At 42.7% G+C, this 21,394-nt stretch overlaps 1 protein-coding gene across 1 annotated transcript in view; it reads left to right on the top strand.

Moving 5' to 3' along the window:
• Positions 1-19,036, top strand: part of UBE2U (ubiquitin conjugating enzyme E2U (putative)) — a 37,195-nt gene extending 18,159 nt beyond the window's left edge. The window contains exons 8-11 of the mRNA XM_015416173.1: positions 2,190-2,278; positions 4,183-4,264; positions 17,166-17,254; positions 18,915-19,036. Coding sequence (XP_015271659.1) covers positions 2,190-2,278; positions 4,183-4,264; positions 17,166-17,254; positions 18,915-19,036 — 382 coding nt within the window. The remainder of the gene's footprint in view (positions 1-2,189; positions 2,279-4,182; positions 4,265-17,165; positions 17,255-18,914) is intronic.
• The last annotated feature ends 2,358 nt before the right edge of the window (positions 19,037-21,394 follow it).

The following is a 21,394-nucleotide window of genomic DNA, read 5'->3' as shown; positions in this document are numbered from 1 at the left end:
AGTAAGTTCACAGGGCTCTTTAAAACTCAGACACCCTTGTGTCTCCTTATATAATTTATAAAGTTACATTGTCTGATGATATTTAATTACTGAGATCCAGTGATCTGATTATTTTATTGAAGTTGGTCTGGCATGAGCAAAACAGCATAAAGCACTGAAAACCTTAAGGTATTGCTACACAAAAGCTGCACATAATTTTACCTTCTTTTTCATTGTTTTTCCTCCTTGACGTCTGGATGTCTTAATAAAGTTGGTTGCCGTTAGTGACAATCATGTAAACTTTCTTGCAGAAGTTATCCAGGTCCTCCAACCTTTTTTTAAAAAGGCAGAGAAGGCTCCAGCCAGTTCCGCAGAGAGCAACAGCCCATTCTTTTACCATGAGCTGGATAGAAAGGAAGGAGGGATCTCCCCTACCACCATTGGCTCCTACTTATGGGACCAAAGGACATGATTGTTTTGTGTGTGTTTAATTCAATGCAGAAACTATCTTGCTTCTTGATTTTTATGAGGTGATGAAGGAATGTGTGTATTTGTATTGCTCATTACTTGAGACAAAAAAGGAAGAAGAGTGGGGCTCAGCTAGACAACACATGAGACACAAGTAGGGACACATGTAACATCAAATAACTAATATTCCCAAGCACTGCAGGGTCTAATTCAGCTCATGAGCATGGCTTGGGAGGAAGAAGGACTTCAGCTTTCCCCCTCATACCATTTTCCTGAGCCACTGTGGGGCTCCTTCGTATACTGACTGCCAGGGGTCATTTCCTGCAGGAGTGCACAGGAGCAGAGCTCCGGCAGTAAAGAGCTCAGGGGGCGGGCACATGCAACAAGCCCCACCCCCTGCTCCCAGCAGCCCTCAGTCAGAGCAAGAAGCAGCCAGATAAGTTGCAGAGCTTCCCCCGGCCCCCTGGTCCAAAACAGTCCATTGGTACCTTTAAAACCAAGTTTTATTCAGGTACAAGCTCTCCTCCTCTGCGAGGACAGATCTGCACGTTCCCTCCCTCCCCAATAGCTAGCAATCCAAAACAGTCCCGTGAAGCTTGAGTGGTGGGTGTTGCCTTCTGACACACTTCCGGTGATGTCAGGGGGTGTGGCATATGCAAATAAGTTATGCTAATGAGCTCCTGCACTGCTTTTTCTACGAAATGACTCCTGCTGACTGCAGCATGTGGTCCTCAGCAGCAGAAGAAGAAGAGATTGGATTTATACCTCGCCCTTCACTCAGAGTCTCAGAGCGGCTTACAAACTCCTTTCCCTTCCCCTCCCCACAACAGACACCCCGTGAGGTAGGTGGGGCTGAGACAGCTATGAGAGAACTGTCCTTGAGAGAGCAGCTCTGACAGAGCTATGACTTGCCCAGGGTCATCCAGCAGCTGTGAATGGAGGACTGGGGAATCAAACCCAGTTCTCCCAGATTAGACTCCACGCACTTAACCACTACACTACTTAGCCACTACACCAAACAGCTGGTCAAAGATGGGCCCCCCCGTGATTGTTCTGGCTCAGTAAAATAGTGTGGGAGGGAAAGCTGAAGCCTCCCCCCCCCATGCCATTCTCATGAGCTGAATCTGGCCCTGCGGCACCGGGAAACATTAGTTCCCAGGTGTGTTACATGTGATATGAGTCAGATCTGGGGACCCCAACCCAATTCACAGCATATATATTATCTTGTTGGGAGCTGGGCCACATTATGACTTCCGTGGGCCCTAGGCACTTTTGTCTTCATGGGCTCCTCCCAACATAATAATATCAATATTAAAATTGTTTTTGATATAACTTTAAATACTTCAACATTTCATTTTTTTATGCTGTGAGAAAAAAATTAAAACATTTTCTTCGACTCTAAAAGTTCATTTCTTCTGAAAGTGAAACATTTTTGTGGGCCCCTAAAAGTACTGTGGGCTTTAAGCACTGTGTCTGCTGTGCCTAATGTATAAGTCAGCCCCAGTTGAGAATTTTCACTTGGAAATTTAATGAGACGGAGAAGCCTTTTAAACCTTACCCTGGCCACTTAGAAACCATTTTTCTATGGGTGGCTCCTGTGCCACTGGAATCACATTCAAATGACTCTCACTGCTTGCCTTCATTTGCAGTGTGTCCCTTTAAAATCTCTTTTCTGTCATTCTAATTCTTCTCTTTTTGAAAATAGCTAATTGTATAGTTTCCCCAATATTTCGTCTTTTCAGGAGGATTACAAATGTATCATATGAAGATTATTATTTGACGTGGTTTCAAATAGCAACATCGAGAACAGATGGAGAATTTAAAAGAGCAGGTAAGTGGATGCATCTGCCATAGTATAATTCAACATAGCAGTCTTGATTTGGGTCTTATGATTTAAATAAGGGCAAGGGCTCAGTCGCATGATCCCACCAGTATGACAGCTGCAGGTTTAAGTCATCCTGTACTGACCCATCTGTAATGCCAGCATTTAGGACCAAGCTATGTTCAGAGATCTGTGATCAGATATCCTGATATGTAACTGAGCTGCAGATAGTCATTGGGAAGATGGGCTAATATAGATCAGGCTTGCAGCACCGGGGGGGGGGGGGCGCGTTGGCTTTCCCTCCCTGCACTGTTTTCATGGTGAAAAATGGTTCACCTGAACTGTCTCAGCCCCTTAAGGGCAAAAAGACAGGCACAATACAGGTATCAACCTCCCCACCAACACCAGATGTCCCTGAGGAGTTTGTATGCATGCCAATACAATATGCACAATTCACTATGAATTGACACTTTATATCCAACATGAACTTTCAAAATCCTAAAGGTAAAGGTAAAGGTTTCCTTGCTCGATAGCCAGTCAAATCCGACTCTAGGGTTGCGGTGCTCATCTCCGTTTCAAAGCGGAAGAGCCAGCGCTGTCCGAAGACATTTCCGTGGTCATGTGGCCGGCATGACTAAACACCAAGGCGCACAGAATGCTGTTACCTTCCCACTGAAGTCACCATGGGTAGATTCAAAAACACAGGCACTATAAGCTTAAGGGGATTGAGAGAATGGGTCCTATCTCCTTTTCATTTGGATGTAGCCATTCCTGACACACAACGCAAGACATAAATGTTTACAGTGCAGTGAGAAATCAGTAAGTGATGTGAATATTTGTGGTATACTTCGTTTCTGGATGCCACCCATAAAACCAGAAAGGCCCAAAGTTTTTCACTCCACTATACATAAAATTGATTTAGAGTTAACTCAATTTCTGCCACTGAAACTGAGCTCTACAAATGTCCTTCTTACATAAGCACACTCCATTCTCAAAGTCAAGAAGTATAAGAGAGCTTGGTTCACAGTTTGTTGAAGGAGCAGCCTCCTTTTCACTTTGATATAGATCTGACCACAGTCAATAGTGAAGTCATTACTATGGTACTATATGGCCCCTGGGCTTGCACAGACTGTATGTCTTCATTAAGCTATCTTATACTCAAGTTAGTACTGAGAACTTCATACAAAGCTTTTGTGTTACTTTTGACCTATGGGCAGAATTTTATGCAAGATAATAATCAAACACAAAATATAGGTTGATAAATGCTAAGATCATATATGAAAGAGTTTTTAAAATGGAGTGGGTGGGATTGCTTATTTGTGGCAATTAGCATTTAAATATATTAAAATATATAAAAGAATCTATCCACTGTGAAGTTAAACTGAAGAAAATGTATAAAGAGTTCCTGTCAGGCCTATTAAAAACTGTTCCATTATTCAATATGAAGTGATAAGTGGGGCTTGTGATTTGCTGCTAAGATTTCTTAATCATTTCTTCATCAGAAAATATTTCTGTAAAGAAGGTAAATTTGGAGGCAATTTCAAGCAGAGCTGGAATATACTGATGCTGTCACTAGTTCTGAAAAATATTGACCTTTTGCTTCAGCAGTTCCTTAAATGAAGAGGGGAAAGCGTTGCACAGTGTAAAAAGCCAGGAGAAAAGTGTGGAGTGTTATTTACATATAGCTGCCTGTAACTTCCCAGTATTACAGGTCGCTGCTCTGCAACTGACAACCACTGTATAGCTTTTCTACTCTAAGATTGCTTTGTATTGATATGCTTCTCAATGAAATCTTTTTAAAGTGTTCTTCAGCTGGAAATAATAAACAGGATGTTGGGCTGTTCTTCTGGTATTTCATATTTCCATATTTTTTACATTATTTTAACGAAAAATTACTGCATTTGTCATGCTAGTGTTTGACGACCCAAACTTCATAGCAAACCAGTATGACTGGATGGCAGCAAATGCGATGAAAGGCGAATGGGATGCAGATATGTAAGTATCTCATGACAATTCAGACTCTACACACCTCCAGGTTATACACACTTCCGTATTATATATGTAGTTCTGAAGAACAGTGTCAGCATGAGAGTGTCATCAGTGAATCTAAATGTGTGTTTTTAATTATCTCATAAAATCATCTCTTTCTCATTCTTGCTGTATGATATGCCTGAATTTGTCCTGTGCTTCATATCAAGGTAAAGCCCTAGCCACCTCACAATTCCCAATGCAACTCAAAAGCTTAATGGTACTCCCTATCGGACAGCCCTGTTGTTTGCAAAGCAGTAAGATATCAAAGGGAAGATTAGGACCTCTTTTTCTGCTAAATGACCCCTGGCTTTAACCATAAGTGAGATCTGTCAATAGAATCAAACGCAGTGGCCAAATCAATGAACGGTATGTATAGTGCCCTCGAATCACTGAGGGGAAACTCATGATCTGTTGATGTATACCATTAGCAGGCTATGCAATCCACTTCTTGCTTTTATCCTCTGGGGAATAGCTTGATAATTCCAGGTTCTGGTCTAAGCACACACCTATTTTTATCTGCCTCAGGTCTGTCAGCAAAAGTTTCAGTGATGAAAATCTGAAGCAGTGTTCTAGCCCACAATGATGAGTTTCAGGAGAGGAAATGAGCCTGTAGAAGGCCATGAAGAAGGACCACATCTAACCTTCTTAGAGTTGCCAGCTCCATGTTGGGAAATATCGGGAGATTTTTGGGGTGGAACCTGAGGAGAGTGGGGTTTGCAAAGGGGAAGGACTTCTGTGGGGTATGATGCCATAGAGTCCAACCTCCAAAGCAGCCATTTTCTCAAGGGGAACAGATCTCTGTTGTAATAGCAAGAGATCTCCAGCTACCACCTCGAGGTTGGCAAACCTCAATCTTCTGGTTGTTCAAATTGAATTCATCTTTGTGTCCCGATTCCATGTTCCATTAGTGAGGTGTTTTTGTTTTTGAAAAGGACATGTAGCAAGACGTGGAGAGTTACACGTGACTCTCTGCTGCTGCTTGTGATGGTGAAAAGTGCCATCAAGTCACAGCTGACCTATGGCAACCCCACAGGGTTTTCAAGGCAAGAGAGGTGGCTTGTAGCCTTCAAAAAATGGAATACTAGAGACCAACACTGTCAACAATTCTATGGTCATTTCCCTGCTCTTTCCCCATTATGAGACATGACAGTAACTGCTTCTTTGTTCCACTCTCAGCCTCTGTGCCTCGATGTTCCTTCCCATTAATCAAGTAGGGCATATTTTCCATCCATTTCCATAGCACCCAGTTGATGAGATATATAAGGCTTTATGTGCACTCGCCTTCAGAGGTGAGGCAGGTGGCAGCTAGAAGCAGGACATTTTTAGTGGTTGTTGTTCAGTCACACAGTCAAGTCCGACTCTTTGCGACCCCATGGACCAGATCACGCCAGGCCTTCCTGTCTTCCGCCGTCCTCTGAAGTTGGCTCAATTTCATGTTCGTTGCATCTATGATACTGTCTAACCATCTCATCCTTTGCCGTCCCCGTCTTCTTTGACCTTCAATCTTTCCCAGCATTAGGGTCTTCTCCAGTGAGTGCTCCCTTCTCATTTGGTGGCCAAAGTATTTGAGCTTCAGTTTCATTATCTGGCTTTCCAGGGAACAGTCAGGGTTGATTTCTTTTAGGATTGACTGATTTGATCTCCTGGCAGTCCAAGGGACTCTCAAGAGTCTTCTCCAGCACCATAGTTCAAAAGAATCTATTCTATCTATTTTTAGCAGTAGCACCTCACTTTTGGAATGTTCTCCCCCTTAAGGCCTACCTGGCATCTACCTTACTGTATTTTAGGTGCCAGGCCAAAACATTTCCTTTTACCTAACTGTATGGTTTTATCATTTTAGTTGTTTTATTGTCTGCTTCTGGCCTGAGTTTTGTTATTTTTAGTGTGTTCAGTGGGTTTTATGCAGTTTTTTATGTTTCTATCTTGTTTTTATATTGTGATTTAGGTGTTTTTTTTGTAGTTTTATGATTTTGTTTTTAACCTGTAAAACACCTTGAGCTGGACTCTGGAGAGGTGATGTATTAATTTCCTAAATATTTAAATGAATACATTTGCCACTCTTTGAGAAAATGATGCAAAATAAATACAATTGCCTATTTATTTGGGTCACACTCGAGCCACGCAGCTGCTTAACCCCGATAAATAAATGTTTGCTTTCTTAGCCTGTGATTTCCCCATATGTTAACTAGTCTGCTTAGTTGGTACCTCTGTTTTTTCCAGTTTGGGAATGAAGATGGTTCCTTCATTTCCCATAAGTAAATAGAAGTCGGCTCTTCTGGGATTGTATGGGGAGTGCTTTTGTAATCCTGATCACAGAGCGAGCTTTTGGTCTGATTTGGGACTTGATTTAGGGACAGAGGAGCATATGTTTACCTCTGTATCTCTGACAGAGCAAAGAGTTAGTCTGAATATGATTATGAATAAGGTCATGGCATATGAATTATAGCCACATGAAATAGTCTGTTTTACATCACATATATCTTTAGTTTGTTTTCAAAATATAGTACAAGAAATTACAGCTAATTATTTCATACATATGTTTATATATGGGGCAGAGAAGGTCACTTCACCTGGTATCTTTGCTGTGGGTTCAAAGAAACCTCTGGGCAGCCCTAAGAAGACCTAATTATAGGTTTAAGTTGAAGAAAAGCAAAACCTTGAATTAAATGAGTTTATTTTTCTTTCTGAAGAAACCCCAAGAATATAAGGTTAATTTTTCCTTGACAGAACTTCCTTGTTTTATTTCCCCTAACAGAAGTTCTTTGTTTTATATATTTGATAATTGTTTCATTATGTAGAACCACAGTGTCCTACGTGACCCAAGAAAGCATTCCAAAAAACTAGAAATGTCCTTTTTGACCTATATGTCCATTTTTCACTATAGTGCAAACTGTTTGGGTTCTGTTTGAGAAAGCAGTCTTTGCTGTGAATGGGAACAGATTTTTCATGTTAATTTCATAGAATTACGCAAAGAAATTGCTATGACTTTTTTGTCTTACACCTTTAAACCCTTGGTTGTGAAAATGATCACCTCTCACTGCCATCTGGTGGTAAGAAATAACCATTTTCAAAATGGTTGGTTTGGCAGTCAAAGAACTGATTCTCACAGTCATTATGTGTCAAGAAAGAGTGCTGAAAGAAAACAGGTGGTTTCTTTGCTTGATGCAAAGATTGTCTGAACTCTCCATTATCACAGATTGTCATAGTAGTGTTGGCTGAATTCTGAAAGGTCACTAGGGCATTCAATTCAAGTGAACATCCAGACAAACATTTCTAATGACTGTGTATGGAATGTTTATTTCTATTTAATTCATTTAGACTTTGTCTTTCTCTCCAATGGGGACCCAAAGCAGTTTATATCATTCTCCTCTCTTCTATTTTATCTTCACAACAACCACGTGAGGTAGGTTAGGCTGAGAGAGTATGACTGGCCCATAGTTACCTAGTGAGTTTCCATGACAGAGTGGGGGTTCAAATGTTTGTGCATCATAGATGTGCAGTATGATTACTGAGTGTCTGGGTGTGTATTAGAAAACAGCATTAGGAAATGCTATGAGGAAAATCAAGAGCATTTTATGTTGCATCAGCCCACAGCTACAGAAATGACAATGTGAAATCAATCTAAAACCAAGTTCCTATCTTTGGCTTTGAATGCTAACTTCTCTGTCTCACAGTATTCTCTGAGTTGCGAGTAATGTGCTGGATCTAGTAGAAAATTTTGTCTGACAAAACTAGGAGGCGATTTTTGCTGATTCCCATTCCTCTCATGGCAGACTTCTGATTATTCTTTCATGCTGTTCCTGCTGCTTCCTGTCCCTCAGGAGCAGCTGTTTGGAGGGGCATTTGGGGCTGTAGTGGAAGAGGGAAAGGAAGGAACACCACTCCACTGATAGAAATTACTTTATTCTGCAGAGATTTTGTGCAGGATCCAACTCATTACATTTTAATATCTGCATATTGTCTTTTTATAGCTTTGGGCAGGAAAGAAAGAGCAGTCTGAAAGTCATAATTTCATAATTGTAACCACTCATTATTGTATCTAATAGTAAACTAGCTGTCCCATATGGGGATGATGAAAATAGCAAAGCGGGGCCATCCATAGATAAGATAGGGGCCTATTTGGGGGACACCCAAAGTATGCAGAAACATATGATTCTGTATAATACCCAAGGAGAAAAGAGCCTTAAAAACCAACCTATTGGGGACTAAATATGCTCCAGAAAAATAAAATGTTGAGAGAGCTAAAAGAGAAAAAAAATAAGGGAAAGAAATCAGCCTCCTCAAGCCCCAAACAACTTGAAAAAGTCTAAATAAAGGGGGGGGGGTTTTTTCCGAATGGTTGCCGCCCTCAGTTCCTCACAGGCCCCTAGCCTGTCACTACATCGAATAGTAAAGCAGCTGGTCCCCATTATGATAACAAAAGCAGCAACTCAAGGACGCCAGCAGGCAAGGTATGAGGTAATTTAACTACTCAGGGGAGTCCTGAGAAATGCAGAGCCATATGAAATGAAAACCTCAAAGAACAGCATGGATGAGAACTGAAAATGCTCTAGAAGGGATGGAATGTTGCGTATAGCTATATGTCAGTTAAAGGGGAAAAGTGGTGGAAGGTGGGGAGGCTGGATCAGCCGGAGAACATATAAAAGCACATGAATTTGCCTTACAGGTCTATCAGTCAGCATTCTCTACTTTGACTGGCAATGGCTCTCAATGGGGCTTTCACATTACCTACTACATGATCCTTTTAATTTGATGTGCCAGGGATTGAACCGGGGATCTTCTGCATGTAAAGTAGATACTTTAGCACTAAGCCACAGCCCCTCATTTGGTGTTTTAAATCCTGAGTAGAAAAATAGGGAGGGGGTTAGTCCATACTGGTCACCTCTCTTGTGATGTCTTGTGGGTCCCAAATTGTAAAATATTAGCCTGATAAAAGTTAAATTCATAAACCATATTAGCATAACATTTTATTCTGTAAACCGTGGTTGAAATGATCCACCACTTATGGCTGTGGTCACACACACTAAATAATCCACTTTCAATCCACTTTCAAACTGGATTTTTACTGTGTGAACTGGCAAAATCCAGTTGGAAAGTGGATTGAAAGTCGATTATTTCATGTGTGTGACCACAGTGACCATAAGTGTGTGTGTATGTTTTGTTGTTGTTTTAATGTCTCCCCTAGCAGTTCAAACTATGAAAAGAGTCAGTTGTTTAGAGACTCTAATCATGTAGTAAGCTTTAAGCACCTGAAGTGGTTGGAATCTACAAATAACTGTGTCTCCTTGTAATTATATTAGCCTTGGGAAATGTTTTCAGTTGAAGACCTCATCTTCAGCAGTTACCGTTATCTGTTTTCACATAGTGATGATGCTTCATAAACTACTGAGGGCAAGGGCTATTACTATGTTTATTGATCTGTTTGTAAAGGCAAAATAAGACTGGGTGTCATTCTCAAGGTTGCCGTAGGCATTCTGCTGCCATTTTAAAGTGATTTTAAAATGCTGTGAGGACCCAATCCTGACCACTTAATTATTTCATTATATAGGTTTATATATCGGCCAGGGACACTTGATGGCCCAAGGCACTCTTGTCCCCCCCCCACACCTTGTCAAGTGTTGAAACAGCTCCCCCCCCCAATGGCTGTTTCAGCAGAAGAGGCGTAGGGGCAGACAAGAGTACTGTTCTGCAGGCCCAATCAAGGCTGGCCCCTCGTGGCGTTTTTAGATTCCTTTAAAATGGTGTTGGCCACAAGGATGCCATCACATTAATTTGGCCTCTTATCTATAAAATGCTGTGTAGCTGTTTCATTTACATGCGCTCAGTTCCAGTCGATCCTAAGCAGGACTTCCATGGAGGATGGCAACCCTAATAAAAGCTAGGTATCCATATATTATTATTAATGATGTGTGCCCCCCCCCATCTGCAAATAACTAATTCCACGGATTGGAGCTAAACAGATTTTTCAGCAAACTTGGGGAACTCCCCAGGTTTGCAGAAGAATCTGAAAATTTCAAAAAAATACATGAAGAGGGTTTAAATCCCCCCAGAACTAAAGTAGCATTCTCTGCACAAGCACAAAGAATGCACTTCGTTCCGGTGGGCTGCAGCATTGCTGGAGAGCTGCACTGGGTCCAGCAGCAGTGGAGGTGCAATGCAGGGTTCCACTCTGGGTCTGGTGGTAGCAGCTGTGCAGTCCAGGAACTATGCTGGGTCCAGTGGCGGCACCGCCCAGGACTCCGTGCTGGGCCCGTGGTGGCTGCGCAGCCCCAGAGCCATGTTGGGCCCAGTGGCAGCTGCCCAGCCTGAGAGTCATGCTGGGTACGCTGCTGCCAGCAGCATAGCCTTGGAACGGTGCCAGGCCCACCATTGGCAGAAGTGCAGGCCTAGGAGTCTTGCTGTGTGCCGGTGCAGCAACAAAGTAGGGGGGAAATCCCCCCACGAGTATCATGGGCCTACACTTATTTGGTCTATTATTTGTTGTACAGTAGCATGACCAAGAAATGTTAAAGTAATGCTACGCAGATAGGAGTTGGTTCATTCTTCACAGGTTCCAACTGAGGACAATGTGGTTGTTGCCTGTGTATGGTCACTGCAGTCACCACCAGTATTTGAGCCAAAAAGCAGGCTTTATTCTCAGCTAGGTCTCATCTCTGAGTCTCCTAGCTTCTGCTTCAGTGTGTGAGAGCGTGGTAAGAATACATCTCAGAGCACAGACGCTGACTGGACATGGACATACCATGCAATATAGAGGTCTTTCCTCTGGCCCACTTACTATAACTTTGTTACTGTTTTTATAAAATTGCTTTATCTTTTCACTGAAATAGATTTAGCATAGCCAAGAACAATTCAGTCTTTAATAACTAGTAGAAAATAGCATTTAGACACTTTTTATCCTCTTATTTTCTCAGTATACAGGATAGCAATCCATTCAGTGCAATTATCCTTGTAATGCTCAGTGAATTGTTCTTTAAGTATGTGGTTCTAAAGAAAGAAAGTGTAGTTTTTTGTAGAAATTTAAAACATTTATGCCCCCTTGTGGCTGAAAGAATATATTGGAGGTCTGAGTTTAGTAGAAAGTTCATTTTTGTTGTAATGGATGAAAATTAAAGATTTTTACAGATTATTAATGAGGGGAAGGCCTTGGAACCTTTGTGGTTATGTCTTGACAGCCCATTAAAATGTTGCGTATGAACAGCATAAAAAAGCACATGATGGTAGCATGATTTCCCCCTCCCCCCATTCCAATAGCACTACCACAATTTCTTCAGGTTGTCTTTGTGTGTGCCAATATTTGTGACTTATAGCCATTTGTTTCATAGTGTCAGGTAACCTCACTAGTGATACAAGATACAGTCTCATATTATTTTGTGCAGAATAATATTTAAAATAGGGTTTTTTACCTATAGAAAACAGACTAGTATAAGCTTAATATTTATTGTTCATTTAAAGATGCTTTCACAATGGTCCTACTGCCTGCATAAGGAATCTACACCCAACATAACAGGGTTAGTAGAAAAACCTCCTAAGAACTAAAATATTTTTTTTTGCTTGTAACATCTCTATCCTAAACAGTTCCACTCAGGTATTTCTTTGCAGTTTCAACATAACGTCGCAGGTCACAGTAGTAGAAATTTCCATTGTATTACCCAGAGAACCACACTTTGCATTAAAAAAAAACTTTTGGAAGGTCGTTAGGGGGAAGAAATTGTCTTTGAGGGAAAAGTTCAAGTTGATGGAGGCAGGATTTATATACTGCTATTCTATCTAGGCTTTTCAATGTGCATCACTATTTATACAGATACGGCTTGTAAGAACCTAGCAAAACTGCAATAAAGGGACTGCATTTATTTTATTTGCTGTGTTTATATTATGCCTTTCTCACTGAGACTCAAGGCAGATTATGCAGTAGATGTCAATGCAATCAGTACAATGAGAGGTCTAATAAGCACTATAATAGGAACCTAGCAGTTCGAAAGCAAGAAATTGCAAGTAGATAAATAGGTACCACTTTGGTGGGTAGGTAACAGTGTTCCGTGTGCCTCAGTGTCTAGTCATGCTGGCCACATGACCACGGAAATGTCTTTGGACAGTGCTGGCTCTTCGGCTTGGAAACGGAGATGAGCACCACAACCCTAGAGTCGGATTCGACTGGCTTTCGAACAAGGGAAACCTTTACCTAGGATTACAGAAACCTGAAACAAGCAAAAAAGGTTAGACATATTATGTCAAACAATACAGAAAATGGCATTACCTAAGTAGACAACAAGACAATGAGAGGAGGATAATGCAGTCATGTTCTCTTTACAAAAACTCCTTCCTGAACCATTTTGTTATAATATAGTAGGGTTGCCAGCCTCCAGGTGGGACCTAGAGATCTCCCGCTTTTACAACTGATCTCCAGCTGACAGAGATCAGCTCCCCTGGAGAAAATGGCTGCTTTGAAGGGTGGACTCTATGGCATTGTACCATCCTGAGGTCCCTTCCCTCCTGAAACCCCACCCTCTCCTGGATCCACCCCCAAAGTCTCCAGGTATTTCCCAACCCAGGGCTGGCAAGCCTATAATATAGCCATATTACCTTTATAAAAATGCCCTGAACAGTTCTGTTTTTACATGCTTTGTGGAATGAAGAAGTGCCCAAACTTCTCAGGCCCACCTTTCCATGAGGCGGGGACCACAGTAGAGAATGCATGCATCTGAGCACCTATCCATCCAACCCATTTGCAGTGTAGCACCTTCAGTCCTGAAGTCTTGAGTGTCCAAGACCATGAAGGGCTTTCTCTCTGATAGGGTTAATGAAACTCCTTTAGCTGTGGCAAAAGAAACCACTTTTTGATCTTCAAGAAGAAGAAGAAGAGAAGAGATTGGATTTATACCCCGCCCTTCACCACCCAAGGGAGTCTCAGAGTGGCTTACAAACTCCTTTCCCTTCCCCTCCCCACAACAGACACCCTATGAGGTAGGTGGGGCTGAGAGAGCTCTTGACAGAAACTGCTCTTTTTCAAGGGCAGCTGTTATCAGAACTATGGCTTGCCCAAGGTCATCCAGCAGGTGCAAGTGGAGGAGTGGGGGATCAAACCTGGTTCTCCCAGATTAGAGTCCACACACTTAACCACTAAACTGGCTCTTCAATAGCTGAAGCTGATTTGTGTTACCATTTCTGCACAAGTGCAGACTTCTAGATTGGCATTCTTAAATAATTGAAGTTTATAAAACTTGCCACACAATTTTTGCCTCCCCAGGAGTAGATCCGAATGTAGTGTCCCATTACCCTGCATTTTCCAAATCCACTTTATCTACTATTTTTTCCCCTTTGGATCTGAACTCAAAGTTTTCCAGTGAGGAATTCCTGATTTTGAATTTTGTTTCCCACCACCCTTTTGTGTCCTCAGTTGCGTGTTCTCCCCCTCTCCTGCCCCTCTCAGGTTGTCCCCTGAGTGATTCGCTAATTTTTAAGTGTAGTGTTGATTGTGTTACAACATGAATTTTTAAAAATTATAATTTAGCAATATTATAACATTGAGACAAAACAAGCAGAGGTGTTTAATGTAGTCTTCTCCATGTGATTATCCGTCCATGAAGTTCTTTTCCTTAATTTTTTTTTGGGGGGAGGTAGGCTTTGTCACCTCACGCTGGTATTATTTATTCATTCTCTCTCCCCCCCTTCCCCCATAGCTCCCAGTATGTTTTCAATGACATGAGAACATAAGAGAAGCCAATGTTGGATCAGGCTAGTTGCTCATCCAGTCCAACACTCTGTCACACAGTGGCCAAAAATACCAGGTGCCATCAGGAGGTCCAGCAGTGGGACCAGGACACTAGAAGCCCTCTCACTGTTGCCCCCCAAGCACCAAGAACACAGTGCATCAACTTGCCCCAAACTGAGAGTTCCTATCTATACCTTGTGGCTAATAGCCACTGATGGATCTCTGCTCTGTATGTTTATCCAATTCCCTCTTGAAGCTGTCCATGCTTATAGCTGTCACCACTTCATGTGGCAGTGAATTCCATGTGTTAATCACTCTTTGGGTGAAGAAGTACTTCCTTTTATCCGTTCTAACCCAACTGCTCAGCAATTTCATCGAGTGCCCACGAGTTCTTGTATTGTGAGAAAGGGAGAAAAGTACTTCTTTCTCTACCTGTTCTATCCCATGCATAATCTTTTAAACCTCGATCATGTCACCTTCTTGGTCATCATTTCTCCAAGCTAAAGAGCCCCAAGTGCTTTAACTTTTCTTCATAGGGAAAGTGTTCCAACCCTTTTATCATTCTAGTTGCCCTTTTCTGCACTTTTTCCAATGCTATAATATCCTTTTTGAGGTGTGGTGACCAGAACTGTACACAGTATTCCAAATGAGGTCACACCATCGATTTATACAAGGGCATTATGATACTGGCTGATTTGTTTTCAATTCCGTTCCTAATAATCCCCAGCATAGCGTTGACCTTTCTTATTGCAGTTGCACACTGTCTTGACATTTTCAGTGAGTTTGGGGTCAGTCTTTTAAACATATACAAATGAACATCTACAAATAAACAATTCAGTCTTTTAAACATCTAAAAATAATGGAACTATATAATTGATTTGATAATCATGGAAACTCAACATATGCAGTGTTTCCATTTAGCATGCTTCATAATTATTGAATAACACTGATATGAATTATTGAGTCATAGACTCATAGAGTGGGAAAGGACCTCCAGAGTCATCTAGTCCAACCCCCTGCACAATGCAGGAAATTTACAAATACCTCCCCCCCCACACCCCCAGTGACCCCTGTTCGATGCCTAGAAGATGACAAAAAGCCTCCAGCATCCCTGGCCAAACTGGCCTGGAGAAAAATTGCTTCCAGATTCCAAACTGGCGATCAGCATTTTCCTGGGTGTGTAAGAAAGGGCCACAAGAACTAAGCACTGAGGCAACCCTTCTTGCCCTTCCTCTCATGATCTGTTGAAGTTCACATAATCAGCATTGCTGATGGCCATCTAGCTTCTGCTTTAAAACCTCCAAAGAAGGAAAGCCCACCACTTCCCAAGGAAGCCTGTTCCACTGAGGAACTGCTCTTCATCACCTTTCATCACCTTTTACAATTTCACTTTCCCGTCCCCGCAATGGACCTACCATGTCCTTGCTCTTTTTTTACTTTGAACATAAGAAAAGAACCCTTTTTTGTTGTTTTTAGCATCTCTTGCTAGCCTAAGCTCATACTGAGCTTTAGCCTTCTGATCTTTCTCTCTGCAAGCACTTCCCTGACATAAATGCCCTTTTGTGGAAGGGGTGCCACAAAATCGAAGCATCAGCTGGGGATTCAACTAACCAGGAAACAGTGGCAACCACTGAGGTGCAGAAAAGGTCTTAATCACATGTTCCTGCATCTGAAGGGCAAGTAATATAAGCAAGTAAAAAAATAAGTGTCAAATTGTCACTGCTTATATCACATTTTAATATTTTCTAAGTATAATAAAAGTCAAATTACTTATTTCCAAACAGCAATCTTTCTGGGTGATAGCCTGAAAGGTGTTGAGGCACACTCACACTGGTCCAGTAGCATCAGGGCCGGCCCAAGGTGTTTCTGCACCCTAGGCGAGGCCAGCTTGTGGTGCCCCCAGGTTACGCCAACCTCCCGGTGGGGCCTGAAAACCACCCAGAAACACCCCGTGGAGCAGAGGCGCCACAAGAACCTGGCCGGGCACCCCCCAAAGCGGCCAGGTAAGGGAGGGGATGCGGGCAGAGAGGCTGCAAGACTCACCGGCGCTCACTGCCCAGCGAATCCGCGCCCTACCCAGCCACCTCCAGCCTCCAGCAGCCTCTCTGGCTCCAGCTTCGATGGCGGGGACAAGCAGCTCTCTTTGGTAGGTGGCGGCAGCAGCAGTAGCAGCAGCCTCAGCACTGTCTGGCTCAGCAGCCAATCCGGGCACCCCGCGCCCTCCCACCTAGCCCCGCGCTGAGAGGTGGAGGGGGAGTGCACAGCCAGGCGCACCGGCCAAGGCAAGGATGATGATGTGGTGGGGCTCACTTGCGCGGAGGGCTCCGGCAGGTGGGCGAATAGCAGCCCCTCGCCGAAGGGAGACAGATGGGCCAGCCCTCCCTCCCTCCTTTTGTGACCGAGCCCTGCTGCCCAGACCCAAGGGCAGCCGCAGCGTCTGATGGTTCCCCTGCCCTGCTATTCTTGCAGGGAGGGGGCGCTCCTTCTGCCCCAGAGCCCACCGGCTGCCAACCCTGGGTGGGTGGGAGGGAGGGAGGGAGGCAGCGCTGCTGCTGCTGCGGTTGGGCCAGGCCGAGAAGCACCGAAAGGCGGGCGGAAGGTGGCGCCAGGCTGGGCTGAGTAGCAGGAAGGGTTCATCAGGGCAGCGAGGGATGCAGGGCTTTTGGCGGGGGCGGGGGGGCTTTGGTGGGGGGGCAGGTCCTGTTTGGCACCCCTAAGAGCCACCGCGCTCTAGAGGAGACCCTAGCTCGCCTAGTGGGTGAGCCGGCCCTGAGTAGCATCCTTAAATACATGCCAAAGAATGGGGTGTACCCTGCTGAGAGTGTTTCTGCTCTTTCAAAGAGTGTTTTGTCATGCTTAACATTTATGCTCCTGCTTTGATTTTGCTGGACAGTAAGCAAAGTGTTCAATGCTTAGCAGAATTACAGCTGTATTAGTTTTATTCTTGCATGATGGGGTGTTCTTTTTCATGTAAGAATGAATTTTAAACCATTCTGGCACCCTTATCCTAAACATTTGTTGCAATAAGAGCCACTAGAATCAGTGCGATTTTTGAGGACTTACTTCTGTCTGCTAGTAAATAAGTGCATGTTTCTGGTTATGGTGAAAATGTGGTTTGATAAGTGTTTTCATCATTAGGTCTCTGTTTTATTTCAGACATAGAATACTTATCTCTGAGCTTACTAAAAAACGGAAGAACCCAAAAATGTTTAAAGTAAGAGAAAATATTCCAAGCCTAACTCCAGGTAAGACAATAGCAAGATAAGCCTCACAATCAGTTTTTTGTGTCATAAATGTAATTTGTGTCTATTTGTTGAAGATGGGCTCACCCTCCACCCAAGGTTGAATTTATTTTGTGGTAAGTCTGCATTTTTCCCAGCATTTCAATGAAAGCAGGGGAAATACCATTCTTTGCTGTGCTTGTGTAAAACTACAGAAATTCATTAAAATTTTTAAAGTGGCAAATAGCAGAAAGACTATCACTTAACCCATCAACTACCATTTTGTGAACATTTTTTAATATTAAATCGGATTTATTTTTAATTGTTTGGAGTACATGGTCTTGTCCTCACTCTGTTTTTCTTGTTCTACAGAGCTTATTGGCCAGGCATTTAAACAGAGGGGAAGGGCGGAAACACAGCTCTGATCCAACATTAAGACTAATTTCTTTCCTTTTCCATCTGTTTCAAAAGCAACTTGCAGTTGTGTTGCATAAAAGCTTTAAAGTGACCAGGCCCCACATTAACTGATGGAACAGAAATGTATTTATTTATTTATTCCCACCTTTCTCTCCAATGGGGACTCAAAGTGACTTACATCATCCTTCTCTCCTTCATTTTATCCTCACAACAACATTGTGAGGTAGGTTAGAAAGAAGCTCTATAACAAATATGTCCCCAGGTGTAGCATTCAGTTCTTTTCTCATTTGTAGCTGCTCAGATAACACCAGAGTGGGGCCTCTGGCCAATATTTTGATTGTGGACCCCTTGGGTTTTGTTTTGGCACTGTCTTAATGACTGTAATAAATTTGGTGTGGCCAGCATAGACTGTCAGTATAATAACTGTCTTCCAATATGTGCAGCAAGAATAATGAACTTTTCCTGAAGTCATTGAAACTCTTGCTTGCAATCTTAAAGCTTTGTTAGGGGGAAAATTTATCTTTCCACTGGTGAAAATTGTATAGCTTCATTTGGATGAATGAAAAATGAATTATCCCCCACCCCCAAATTTGGAGAGCAGTGGGGGAGGGGGACAACCTCAATGGGCTCCACAGCTGTTTGCAGTGCCATTCATGCTTCTGTTAGGCTTAGTTGTGCATTGAGGGTCTGGGGTGGAGACTTTCCAGGTATGGCTTAATACTCTGAATGGGACAATATGAAATCAAGAGAAAAATGATCTCTCAGATGGAGAGACGTTTGGAAACTTCTGTGATAAATCCTTTGCAAATAGTTATCAGGCTTCGCATTAATGGATCCAGCGAATCCTTGCCTATAATATTTTCTAAGCATTCCATTGTCCTGATATTCATATGGAATTCTTTTCCTAATATTTAGCTTAAACGATTGCTTCCACAACTTAATTCCACTATCATGACTGGCAGAAGTGAAAGTCTTCACTGTTACTGCAGTTTCAACATATGAAAATGCCTCCCATCGTTTGTAGCATGAATATACCTGGTTTCTTCTACAGCTACACAGTAGATAGATTTTACTAACCACTTAACACACAGGTCATGTATGGACTATATATTTAAGTATATTTAGAAAACCTGGAAATAAAAATAGTGGTGAATGAAAATCTGGCTTTAAAGATTAAAGCCTTATTGAGGATTTTATTTTCATGTATATAGCTTTTCTTTCTTTGTTAAAATGTTCTGTGATTTCTTTGACATATTTACTACCACAGCACCATCTGAGTATGAAAAACCTATGACATCATTATATAAGATGCAAAGCAGAAGTCAAGAAGAGGAGCACTGGGAGCAAGAAGTAGAAGACTTAGTAACCTGGTCACGGACTCTTGGCTAAGAAAGATGGAATTGAATTACAGTCTTAAGTATTTTGCTTACCTCTGATAATATTTATTTGTAATAGAACTAAATATTCCCTCACTACTTGAGTTTAATGGAGTTTAATGGAAGGCATGTTGTTGGAAAGATGCTAGATGGTCCTGGTCCTGATTCACAGCCCCCAGGCTGGGTTGTCTGGTTTTAAAACTGCTCTGCAGCAAGCAGGGATCACTTGGTTCAGCTCATGGTCACTGCAAGTGTCCCCCTAGCACAGCGGCCCACTTGGGAATTTGCCCATAAGTGCAAGGTCCACCCCCCTTCCTCCATGATTCCCTCTATATGAAAAGACATATGCAGACAAGCACCCAAAGATGGATTGATTGAGAGAGAGAGAAAACTGACTTCAGTTAAGCTCTGCTCCTGCATTCTTATGTCAGGTGCAGTGGAGTTTTAAACCAGATTTCTTCATTCCACATCATACAAAAGGGAGGAAGGAAGGAGGATGGGGTATGTGCAAAGCCTGCCAACAAACTATCAAGTTCATTCACTTTCAGGCTTAATGTTTGATTCAAGGGATTACCTAAATGCAGCCTAAGGAAGGCTCTTAGTTCCAAGTTGATCAGCTTGCTTCATTGTGCAGAATGAATTGTACACATTTCTGCACTAAGTTGATATTTGTGTCCGCAGTACATGACCCAGCTTTTTTAAAAATTGTAACACCTGTATACCTGCAGCAAACTTGTAATAATTATAATTCCTTGCAGGCCTCAGTGACTCCATTCAAAATCTTAGAAAAATGGCAGACTCCTGTCATGAGGCTGGTTTTTATGGATTTTGCAGATTATGTCAGTCTGGGATCAAGTCAGCAACATGTCATCTTTTGGTGTATGGAATTATAGGCTGATATTAAATGCAGATACAGTAATAACAGGAGCCCATGTCTCTCCCTCCCTCCCTCCCTCTCTCTCTCTCTCTCTCTCTGTGATCTTGTTCACTCAAACTGTGAGACAAATCTAATCGAACAAGATGGTCTTAGGCTCAGCTTCCTATTGTGTTCTGTTCCATGCCTTACATAGGTAACATGTTTGGAGAGTACTATGTTACCTCCTCTGTCTTTGGGCCAGCTGGAGGGGGAGCTGCACGGACTGGTGAGATCACCACCTGCTCCTCCAGCACGAGGGTCTTTTCACAAGCCAAATTTCTGTTTTACTGTTCAGTTGTGGCCATTGCTCTGGCCATTCCTTTTCAAACCAGACTTTCATGATAAACTTTCTCACATTTCGATTAACATTTTCTACTGGATATGAAGTACATAGCAAACACAACGCTTTGACTGGATACAGTCATAATCATAGTTATAATAATATAAAGGGAAGATATAAAAGGTTTGTCAGAAGATTCCTTCTTTTTGCAATGATAATTAGATGCAAATTTAATTCTGTATGAATAGCTAAGGCCCCGGTCACACGGAGCATTAGCCACGCTAGAGGGACAGAAGATAGGTGGATTTTCCGGGCGCCACCTCCCCGCCACATCTGGGAAGCGTAGAGCTCCCGTGGCTCACCCGAGGCTTCCCACCGAAGACGCGCGGTAAAAAAACAGTACCTCGGAGGTACTAGTTTCTGGAAACCGCGGGGCAAGGGCGGGCGTCTGATCTCGTTTCCGGTGGCATCCGGCACCCGCCCATTCCCCATTGCAAAAAGGTTCCCCCCCCCGAAGTCTCCAGGGATGCGCACAAGCACCCAACGGGGCATGCGCATACTTCAGGTTAAAAAAAACAACCCCGTTTGCCGTGCCGCGCCACTTCTTTTTCGCGTCATGTGATTGGCACCTCCCCCCTAACCACGGGACCTCGACGGGACCGCGAGGGGGCACCTGATCGCGCAGTCACGCGTTATTTCGGTGCGGGGCAAACAGCCACGCCCCCCCTACGATATCCGGCCCGTGTGACTGGGGCCTATGTTAGTCTGTAGCAGCAAATAAAAATGGGAGCCCAGTGGGACTTTAAAGAGTCCCGTTGTATCTTGACACACAGTTAAGATAGAGGTATCTAGAATAACTGGTTGGTCACTGTGTGAAACTGTAGGCTGGACTAGGTAGACTACAGGTCTGATCCAGCAGGCTCTACTTATATTTTTAGGCCCTTAAATCAACACATTTGGTATGATCACTTAACATTCACAAATAATAAAAAGCTGATTTGTAAACATTCTGAAAGTTTATGGAAGTCTGAGCAATCAGCAAATGCTAGTTAGTAAATTTCAGGCATTGCCGATAAACACTACTAGTGAAAGACAGTTTCTTTCCCAAGCTTCTGTTTTGAGTTTTCTCTGCAAAAAAAAAAAAAGTTTCTTCCAGGAAATACCAACTTTTCAGT

This window comes from Gekko japonicus, unplaced genomic scaffold (genome assembly GCF_001447785.1).
Source record: "Gekko japonicus isolate JY-2015 unplaced genomic scaffold, Gekko_japonicus_V1.1 scaffold479, whole genome shotgun sequence".
Classification (NCBI taxonomy): domain Eukaryota; kingdom Metazoa; phylum Chordata; class Lepidosauria; order Squamata; family Gekkonidae; genus Gekko; species Gekko japonicus.
This window is presented reverse-complemented; position numbering and strand designations above follow the sequence as displayed.